General features: G+C 36.5%; 1 protein-coding gene across 8 annotated transcripts in view; it reads left to right on the forward strand.

The window, feature by feature from the left end:
* Nucleotides 1–10403, forward strand: part of TMEM170B (transmembrane protein 170B) — a 70629-nt gene extending 60226 nt beyond the window's left edge. For 7 of the 8 annotated variants that reach the window (XR_003529467.1, XR_003529471.1, XR_003529473.1 and 4 more), the window contains one exon: nucleotides 689–799. Coding sequence is in view for 1 of the 8 variants with exons in the window: in XM_027654096.1 (XP_027509897.1) it covers nucleotides 689–819 (131 nt within the window). In the remaining 7 variants the exon portion in view is untranslated. Of the gene's footprint in view, nucleotides 1–688 lie in introns of all 8 variants that reach the window. The other variant, XM_027654096.1, reaches the window with a different exon arrangement.
* The last annotated feature ends 962 nt before the right edge of the window (nucleotides 10404–11365 follow it).

Raw genomic sequence — 11365 nt, forward strand, 5'->3', positions numbered from 1 at the left:
CTTAAATGTGAATTTGTACACAACTGTACAAAAAAAAATGGTATCTTGATTTTTAGTGTGTTGTAACTCAAAATCTAATTGTATTGGTTAGAAATTTCCTCTCATACACTTCATGGATAACACTGCAGTACTTTGATCTTTTTCGTGTTTTGCTTGATTTGCTAAACAGTTGTTAACAGTTGAGTCTTTAGGACAAAACTAAACTGACATAATATGACCAGGTTAGTCAACTGAAATATTAAATGAAACTGATAAATATGTGTTTACAATTATTTTGTAAATGCTAACAGCTTTATTGTTTTCTTCTCCTTGCCTATACAAGCAGTATTAAATCACACTTTGGACTTGATCAATTTTTAGAGGATTGTTTTGCTACTTTTCAGACTGGCACAAGGCAAAAATGTAAAAAGAAACATTTGAATATGTTTACAAGGAAACAACTAATTCAATTTTCTTAAATCAGACTGATGAGGAAAAGTTATTCTGGTTCAGTTGGGAAAATCATTCCTGAAGGACATACATAACTAGAAAAACACAAGCAAGGCTGATAATTGTTTAATGCCATGAAGTAATAAAGTGTTTGGTAATGTTTTATAAATAGCTGATGCATAGAGACAGTAAGTAATTTGTCGTATTTCAACCTTGGCTTTTTCTGTGATTTGATAATTGTTTTTCTTGTGATTCTTAGGTGCTGCAGTAGCTGGAATTTACAGAGTAGCAGGGAAGAATATGGCTCCCCTAGAAGCTCTTGTATTTGGTGTTGGACAGACAGTACTGACATTAATTATCTCGTTTTCAAGAATTCTTGCAACACTTTGAGACTTATGTAGAAGGGGGAAAAATCAACTAGTCTTAAGGAAATCTTTAATATGAGGAGAAGCTTCCTGGAAGTGGATTCATCAGCTTATGAACTTGAATTCTTGTGCAAGAGAAAGGAAGCTATGTGGAAAGTGCACTACAAATCTAGAGGCTCAGTCAAATGAACAGACTGTCCTCTAGTGTTGGAACTGTTGTACTTCTGCACTGCACCTCACGTGCCTCGGTCACAGGCAAGGTGCAATCCTGGTGTGCGGAGTGGAGATGAAGCACCTTGAACAGCTGCCAGTCAGGTTAATGCTTGGTGATGGAATCATTCTTCTTAACATGTAATAAAGTATTAAGGAGTGGTCCTGAAAATTGCTGTATGTGCCAAACTTGGAGTTTAATTCTGAGCAGGTGGCTGGGTAAGTTTTGAAATGTGGCAGAGTGCTGTGAACATACACAATTCTCTTTGAGCTCTAGTGAAACAGCGAGATAACTGACTTTTGTATTAGCAGAATCTCTTTCGATGCTGAATGTTCTTGTTCAGCATTCAAAACAACTGTTAGATCTGTTTCAAAATGTAGATGAATTTTGATGGGGCTCAAGAACCACAGCTTTAACAAACCTGATATAATTAGCACTATGTGAAGAATGGCTTATGGCAGTTTTCTGAAGCTTAGCACATTTCTTCATGATTTTAACCTGTCAGAAATCAGGAGTTTAAGGAGACTATGAAGGTTACTAAGTACAATCTGTTGTGTATGCACAAACAAACCTTAAATTGATGTTTTCCTTGAAATTATTTTTTCTTAAACATACAGATGGTTATCAACCATTCTGCAAACCTCAGAAAGGATATTTGTTGCAAGTTAGCTCCCTGTATTTATTTAAGCAGTGATGGGACCCTTAACCCTGCATGTATTCTGTAAAGAACACGCAAATATAACAGACTCTCAGACAATACACCTATGAGGAAAATGGAGAGGGGTAAAAACATGATATACCATTTTTCTACTGAACAAAAATATTAAGTTTAATAAAATAGTTGCTATACTCCAAAAATTTGGAAGTGAGGCAGCACTAATGTATTTACTACCTTGTTTCTGAACACTTCATAACTTTGGAAAGATTAAGATACCTGGAACTTTCAAATACTTAGCTTCCAGTAGTTTGTGCTTTTCTGGTTTAAAAAGGACAGTAGTGTTGTGTATGTGGAATGTCTTAAATGTGTTTTGGAGTAAATAGAAATTTTACGTCTAATGACTATTTATGAAATACAAAATTTAAAAGACATAAAGTTCTATGAGGAATAAGGAATCTTTTGCATCTTTCCTCATCTGAATGCTTTTCAGCAGTTGGCTCTGAATACTGAAAGGAAGAGTAAATTGCTTAAAGGTTTTGCTGTTATGATGTCAAAAAGATTTTCTGGGCTGTTGAAAACAGTGGACACCTACTGCACATATAAAACAATATGGTTAAAATATAGCTTACAATCCAGTCATTGCTTAGTGCTTCAAAAATAACAAATTAACCTGTCTGCCTTTATCTTACTCCACATATTTTTTTTTTAAGTACTAAGAAAGCTAATATTATTTGTTTTCTTTATTTAAGTCTTGTTTGGCAAATGTACAGTTATGGGCTTTGCAGGCGACAAGTTAAAATATAGGTTTTTAAACATTTTCAGTGTTATATTTTTGACTTTGAATTGCTTTAAAAATGTGGCTGAACACGTATACTCTCATTGTTTTGAGTGTCTTCAAAACCTTATTTTTGTAGTTTGTTTTTTTGTCTTGTGACTTTTACATTCTACTTATACTTTTTGGCAAACAACCATTGCACTTTAGTAGACAATGAAATTATTACAACTGTAAAAAGCAATTGAAACTTCTCCCCATTGTCTTAAATTGTGAGAAAACTGGTTTCAGGTATTTAAGTCAGATTGAATAATAAAATAATTGAAGATATTTCTCCTAATGTGCCTTGTTACATATATATTTAAGGGAGAGGATTAAAAAAAAAACCTGTTACATCTTCATTCTTCTTCTGTTTTGGTTATTTCGATTTCATTTGGTTACTTGATACAATGTCTTATTCAACAGACATCAAACATTTTGTTTGACAACCTGGAAATGCTTGTCTGAATCAAAACCAACCATATAATGAAGGACTGTATTCTGTAGTTTAGATTGTCTCCACATTAACTCACACTGAAAATTCTTCCCAGGTTCCAAATTTCCTTGAACATCTCAACTCGTATGTTTTCTAGAGGCTGTTATGCTGCCAATGATCAATGACTTGCTGTCTTTCACTAGGTTAAACTGCAGCAGACTACTACTAACTGATGAGATACATATACTTCTATTGATGAACTTCATTCTTCATTTTAATTACAGTGCCAATGAAGTTGTTGCCATTGTAATTTTCCTTTTTTTGCAGGAGGCGTATTTGGAGGTTTTAAGTTACCTTTCTCCAAGTAATTTTTGTTTCTTAGATTGTTGTAATCATTTTTAAAAAACTGTATGCTTAGTTGTGTCTGCATTGTATGGCATTATTGCCTGGCAACAAGGGACAGGCAGATAATATAATGCTTAAGTGGCTTAACAGAGACAAAGCTTTATTTGACAGAAGTTTGTTTTCAGCTGTTTCTTGTGAGGAATTCATGAGGACAAATAGTTTGTCCATGAAGTATTCTTTGATCATAACATAAACATACTGCATAATAACTCCAACAGTGAAAGGAAGTATAAGTGGCCTTATGTCTGCGAAACTTCTAAGTTTCATTCCACATCCCTAGAAAGACCATTGTTAAGCCTAAGGTGCTTTAGTCAGTGCAGTTTATGGATATATGTGTGCATGTGTGTATACATACATATATATATATATATATGAATGGTGGCTTTGCAGTGTTTTATACCTGACACATACTAACAACTGAAATAACTTTTCCAAGAAACATAAAATTACTTTAGATAACCTTCCCCTCCCCCCTGCCCCGCTTCATTTTTCTACAAAGATATCTTGTGTGTGAATGGCACTGATGGTACTCTGGTTCCCTTTGGACAATACAGCGTTGTGCAGATGTCCATATGGGCTGTTTTAGCACTATCTTCAAATAGCCCTGCCTGTCTCTGCATTGTATCACTAGGCACATTCTGCTTTGTGCAGAACAAATAATGCGTCAACACAATTTAGTCTTTGGAAGAGGTGGGAGTACTGAATATAATATTTAATGTGAGAAAGCTTCTACTGCTTTGTTAGAAGCTACTGTTAAAGATTTAAACATTCCACACACTTTATCAGTATGATCACAGAATCATAGAATATCAGGTTGAAAGGGACCTCAAAGATGATCTGGTCCAACCTTTCTTGTCAATAGCATGGTCTAGACGAGATAGCCCAACACCCTGTCCAACCAAATCTTAAAAATGACCAGTCAGTGTTGGGGAATCCAACACTTCCCTGGGGAGATTGTTCCAATAGAATTATTCCAGTCTCCTATTGGAATCTCACAGAGTAACTTGAACCTGTGACCCCTCATCTTTTCCGTGTGACTCCTTGTAAAAATGTAACTGTGCTTCAAGAATTGGAATATGGTGATAAGTTCCTCCCTAAGCCTTCTTTTCTCAAGGCTGAACCAACCCAGTTCTCTGTCTTTTCTCATATCTCAGGCTTCCCAGGCATTGATTATCCCTGTGACCCTTCTCTGGACCCTCTCCAGCCTGTCCATGTAGGCTTTTTGTGTAGCAGACACCAAAACTGAACACAGTATTCCAGGTGTGGCCTGACAAGCAGCCTGACTAGAGTGGGATAATGATGATTTTATCTCTGTTGGTGATGTCCTTGTTGATACAGTCCATCATCCCACTGGCTTTCTTTGCTGAACAGCACAGTGCTCACTCATATTGAGCTGCTTGTCTACCAGGACAAGCATGTCCCTTTCCATAGAGCTGCTACTCAGCCATATTGATCCTAGCCTGTGCTGCACTTCTGGATTATGTTTTTCCAGGTGCAAGACCTTACACTTATCCTTGTTGAACTTCATAGGGTTGTTGTTTGCCCATTCTTCTGGCCTACATATGTCTTTCTGCAGGGTGATTCTTGCTTCTAAAATGTCCACTTCCCCACTCAGTTTGGTATCATCAGCAAATTTCGTCAGGATATGCTTGATCCCGTGGTCCAGATCACTTATGAAGGCACTGGAGTGTTGGGCCCAGTATTGGTCCCTGGAGGGCCCCACCTGTGGCAGGTTGCCCGTTTGAAAAGGAACTATTTGCCACCACCCTCAGGGTGCAGCCTGTTGGACGGTTCCTCACCCACTGCACAGGCCTCTCATCTGGACACATCAGTTTCTCTAGGAGGATGCTGTAGGAAACCACATCAAAAGCCTTGGAGAAGTCTAGGTAGATGATATCCATCACTGGTGCTATGTCCTCTGAGCAGGTTACTTTGTCATGGAAGGCAGTCAGATTTGTCGAGCACGATTTGCCCTTGGTGAATCCCTACTGGCTCTTCCCAATAATGTGATTCATCTGACCTGTGGTAGCCCCCCAGAGGATTCATTCCATGACTTTCTTAGGGACTCTAGTAGACTGATGGGCCTATAATTTCCTCAATCCTCCTTTAAGCCCTTATTGTAGGTGGGGCTCAAGCTCCTGTGACAAGTTGCACACCAACTCTTCCTTCACTGTCTGGCAGTGTGGTCTGTGTTTGCATCAACTTGGACTTCTGTGTCCCAGGGTTGGGGGCCTGGCAGTGCTCATAAAGATGGAGGTGAAGGAAGTGTTGAGAAAATGTCTGCCTTTTCAGTGTTGTTGGTGACTGTTCAACTCTCCTGTTTAACAGGGTGCTGATATTTTCTTTCTGCTTTCATTTACATACCTGAAGAAACCTTTCTTGGAGTTTTCGACATCTTTGGCCAATTTCAATTCAAGATGAACTTTTGCTTTTCTAACTGTATCTCTTCACACCCTGTCAATGTCCTTATAGTTCTCCATGGCTATTTGTCTGCTTTTCTATCTCTGGTATGCTTCTCTTCTGGCTGTGAGCAGATTCAGAGGTTCACAGTTAACCCAAGGTGGTCTCTTGCTCTGCCTGCTTTCCTGACCTTAAAGGGGTTGAACTGGTTTTATGTTTCCAGGAGACTGTTGTTGAAAAACTCACAGCACTCACTAGCCCCTTTATCCTCCGTGCTGACCGTGGCATCCCTCTCGACTGAGGTCTGAGCATGCTGAAGTTTGCTCTTCTAAATCTAAAATGTATGTGTCAGCGTGCTCAGCAGGATCCCAGACTCCACAATACTTTGATTGTGGCAGCCAAGGCTATCACTAAGTGGAATATTACAAAGCAGGTTTTTTTGGCTTATAATTAGCAAGTCCAGCAGTGCCTCATTCTTAGTTGGCTCATCTAACACTTGTATTCTAAATATGTCCTCTATGTATTCGAGGCAGTTGATGGGTAACATGTGAGCTGCTGAATTGTTCTTCCAACAGGTCTCTGGGTATCACTCATAAGAACCAGATTCTGGTGACCCAAAGCTTGCCTAAGTGACCCAAATATTGCTTCGTTGGCCTTATTGTCTTGGTTTGGAGGTCAGTAGTAGATGCCTTCAGTAAGAATCGGGGACAACCTCTCTGATCTTGACTCAGAGGCATTCCATAAAGCTTCCACAATTGCCATGCATATTGGTATACATGCACTTGAGGTGGTTAGTCTTCTGGTTCTCATCTTGGGAATCAGCTAAGGAATATTTGTCACTGCGCTGATTGGCTTGACCTATTACCGAGATCAAAAAATTTTGTTTTGACTCAAAAACTGCAGCTCTATTGTAGGAAAAAAAAATCTTCCAAGTAATTATTGTCATTCATCTTTTGGTAATTTCGACATTATTAAACTGATCTCAGTACTTGAGTAGCAATGATTTGATGTTTACTGTTGAATTTTTTTTAAAAAAAAGAATAATTTAACCAGTTTTGAACATTTGACGTGGACCAAAGAGAGTAGTCCCAATTTTGTCTAAAATACCTTTCTATTTTTGAAGTACAATGTTTTTATTATGCTAAGGGAAATAATATTCCTCCATAACATATTGCGTTTTATTATTTGATATTTATTTTGCTTACAATCTGTAGTTGAATGCTGTTGTGTGGGGCTATAAGAACTGATGTAATTGTTATTTTCTGTTTAAATTTATGTATTTCATGCACTAGGCATATTCTAATAATGCCTTTCCTACATTAAATCTAAATATTTTATCATGAGCACATTAAACTGCATGGTTTTGTACACAGCCATTCCACATCACACCTGTGTAATTCCAGATGAGCAGACACAATAGTATTCCTAGGTGCAACGAAGTGTGGATGAATCAGTTAGGACCCCCCTCCCCAAAAAATTATGTGACACTAATAAGGCTTAGAAATGCAATTGTAAACATGAACATTTTTTTCAATTGCTTTTTTGATTTCTAGAAATAGGCTTTTTCATCATATGTGTATTTCTGTTAAGGGGAAAAATGTGGAGATTGGTTGTTAGATGGCAACTGCAACATAATCTAGTTCCAAGCAATTTTAGTTAAAATGAAATTCTGAATTTTGTTCATAAATTATGGTGGAGTACTGCATACATATAAAAGCTAAAGCATAACTTTATTTCAAAGTTACCAGATTTTAACATAAAGCTGCATCAGCATATTGATGGGATACCTTTTCAATTATTACTTTTTTTTTTTTTTAACCTCTAAATTGGGAGCAGCCTAAGGTAAAAAGACTGTTTAAATCGTCAGCTGTTTCTTCAGATGGCATAAGTGTTCTTTGTGTACAGGTGAATTTAACAGAGCTGAAAAAGGTCAGTGGGAAAAGCATTCTGTACTTTGTCCCAGGAGTGAAGTCTTTAGCTGGGCTGCATTAGTTTGTATATTTAACTGCACATCCTTTTGGGGAAAATTAAGTTATCATGGAAGGTAGGATTCAACTTGAGTACATATGGTTGATATCTTGTGAGTGTGAAAGATTATGTACTGACAGCACAATGCTAGCCACAGTTGTGCCTGAAGTTGCACTTGAAATCACTTTGTGCATTAATTTAAAATCTAATCACAAAGATATGTTAAAGCCCCTAAAGATGTATTACTACTTAGAGTATTCTTCCAGTGTAACAGGTGTAAAAACAATTGTACTCTAAAGCAGTGATCTGAAGAAGTATTTTCTTTCAGGAACACACAGTTTTTGCACTGCTAATTGTTCATCTTGTATTTACTGAAGACTTTAGGAAGTTACTACCTGAATTTGACAGAATTTGTCAGTTGTTAAAAGGAATGGATAGCATGTCCTTTTGTGCGTCTTGTGTGAACTGAAAGAACCCAACAAGTATAAGGCAAAGTAAATACTGAAGAGATATTTTCAATAAAATAAACAATACTTGGTTGATACAAATGGCATTGGTTTTGATTTGAGATCTAACTTTTTAAGTTTACTTGAGATATTCAGTAGTTAGTATCACCATTGTAAAATCTGTTTCTGGATTATCCATGAATATAAGGTATATTGATGAAGCCATGGGAGCTAAAAATCTAAAAGCTTTTAAAATTACTTGGCTGGAGGTTTTACTTGTTTGAAATGTGCCTAATTTTTATACAGATAATGAAGTTCTGAAGGGTCCTTAATATTTTTAGAGTTTCAAAGGATAATCAGGTATCTATGTAACTAAACTTTTGACTGTGACAATATATAGAATAGCACATAATTCTTCAGAAATGCTTACAGAAACCACTAAGAATAGGTACCTATTTTACAGTTAGAAAAAGACTACAGTATTTAGCATCTGTATTGATAACTTAAACAGTTGTACTATAAGCTTTACAAATCCAATCAGCATTCTAACCTTTTGCATTTGGCTGAGCAAATAAGGAAAAGAGGAAAACAGGAATTTGAAAAAGTTTAAACACAAAAAAGGTAAAAATATCCATTAGTCCACTGACAAAATTGTGCTCCTTCAGTGTGGTTTTTCATCAAGCGTGACTTAAACAATAGATCATACACAATGCAGCATGGTATCTCCCCATAAAGTGTCTTGTGGATAGAACGCGTTCTTCATATTTGTATTAGAAGTGAATGTTTGTATCTTCATTTTTTGAAGTTACCTAAGCTGAAGGGTTGTGACCTATGCGTTGTTACGAAGTTCAAAGATAGCAAGAACAGTGATGGAGAAGAGTGATTTAACATGTAGTTGATCTATGCTTTGTACAGGATTATATTACACTGTACAAAAGATATTTGTTCTGAGTTGTGGATGTACTGCATGCTCATGTAATAGTTTAGCTTTAATTAAAAAAAGCATGACATTTAAGCTGTAAATACTGTATACTATTATCTTTCTTTTTTTAAGCAACTTTTTTATTTCCCTGTTTGTGTACAGTTCTCTATGTACATATAAGAAAACACAACATTTTGAGAAACTTTTGTAGTTAACTTTTGCATTTTAATTCCATAATGATCTAAATATGACCATTTGTCTATTTAGTTCAAAGTTTTCATTGTATGGTTTCAGGTTCTTTTAAAAACAGCAATAACAGTTGGGCAATTACTTAAAGTAAAACATTTTCCTGCACAATTTCCTCTTCCGTGGTTTAGAATGGAGTTACAGTGGAACACTTGTCCAATTGTAAGATTTAAAGCACCTTTAAGTTTATCTTTTTTTTTTCTTTTTCATGGTAGGAAATGTTTTGTAGTAGCTTATATACAGAATTTGGAAGTCAAACACAATTTCTTGTGCTAATTTATTTGATTAAAAATTTCTATTAAAATCTTTTCATAAACTTTCCATAGCTTATTGCATGTTCTTCCAAGTAATCATGAAGCTGTGTGTCAACCTCTGTATGAAATACTCTGATAACACAAGTTTTACATTTTGTGAACCTGATAGAAATGTACAAATGTACACATAAAATAAAGCTAAAATTGGTAATTAAGCGATGTACTTTCTTCTAGACTATAGTGGTGTGGTCCTGCAATCATCCTAATTGTGATTTATAGACAAAAAAAAACCTTCAGTGGGACCTGTGTTAACACCAGACCAAAGTGTGTTGTGGGCTAGACTTTGATTTCTCCATTATTTTTCACATATTGTTTTATAACCTCTGTTTCTGATTGTTAAACTTTAGCTTGTGGGAAAAAATGCCAAAGCAAATGAAAAATCTATAAATGGCTAGTTACAACAGAAAGTGAGGCAGCTGCTTTTTGTGGTTATAATAAGGATTTGCTTATGAAACTGGATATGTGTAGTTTGGAAAACAAATTAGTTGCAGAAATGAAAACCAGGTTGATAGAGTTCATGAGGTTAAGCCAGCTCACACTGGAATGCTGTTTGGGGAAAAATATGCTTAGTCACCATAATGTAAATGTTTTTAGGTTTTTTGTGGTTGCTGACCTACTGAGATATATAGATGCCATTTGTTCCTGCTTTTGTCACATGTACTTAATTTTTAAGGAAGTCTAATTCACTGTAAGTGTATTAGTCATTCCCTCTTGGTGATGCCATTTTGACAGACTATGGTGTAAGCTTTTTATTGTTTATTTTAAATAAAAGGTAAAGTTTTATTTGCCTTATATTTTCTTAAAGCAGTCCGTGAGAGCATTCACTGGTAAATCTGTGTCTCTTCCATGCAAACTGAAAGTACTGCTTTTAGAGATGGCATAACTGGAGCTGATTTATGAAGAGCTTAAGGGACTTTAGAGAGTATAAAACCAGGTTACAATGTCTCAAAGTAGTTTTGGGTTGGTTTTTTGTTTGGTTGGTTGATTTTTGTTTTGTTTTGTTTTTTGTTGAATGCATTTGTGGTTTCAGTGTTTCGTTTGTTTGTTTGTTGATTTGTAAATTAAAGTTGCTTTCAAGATGAGCTTTTAGTGTGAGTGATGGAGGCACAAGAAGGGAAATCGATCTGGAGGAAAGGATTCAAAATACCTGAATCTTCCCATTATAAACTGTGGAGGAACTTGTGTAAGGAACAATGCAATACTGTGCAAAAGTATAAGCTTTCAGAGTAACTACCAGAAGCAAGCAGCTACTTTGATTTTGTACCCTATGTGGGGTACCTGCCTCTGCAGAAGAGCTGGGTACCTTTGGGATCTGGCTCTGACCGCAGCAGGGATGCCTCACCAGCTCCCTGGCTGCCTGCCCTGAACCACTGCAGGAACATCTGTGAAAACTGAGCCGTGTCTGCAGCAGGAACCAGGTGGGACAGCAGCACCTGAAGGCTCTGGAAGTGCTCCAAGGTAAGTCATCTTGTAACGAAACTGGAGCCCTCTCTCTGGGAAGAACGATGTCCAAATGCCATTTCCAGTATGCTGCAACGGCTCATTCAGAACTAATTTAGTAATTTTTTTTTCCTTCTTAAAAAATAAGATGTGCTTATTTTTAAGACGTTCTCCTGAAGAACAGACTTTCTTGCTTTCTGAAAAGCTTAGTTTCAGGGAATGGTGTTAAGCCATTGCATCTTATGTTGCTTCACAGAAAGGCTTTTAAATCACTTTACTCTTCCTGATGCACAAGAGAAATAGTGTCATCTTTA

Source organism: Corapipo altera, unplaced genomic scaffold (genome assembly GCF_003945725.1).
Source record: "Corapipo altera isolate COAL_440 unplaced genomic scaffold, ASM394572v1 60, whole genome shotgun sequence".
NCBI lineage: Eukaryota > Metazoa > Chordata > Aves > Passeriformes > Pipridae > Corapipo > Corapipo altera.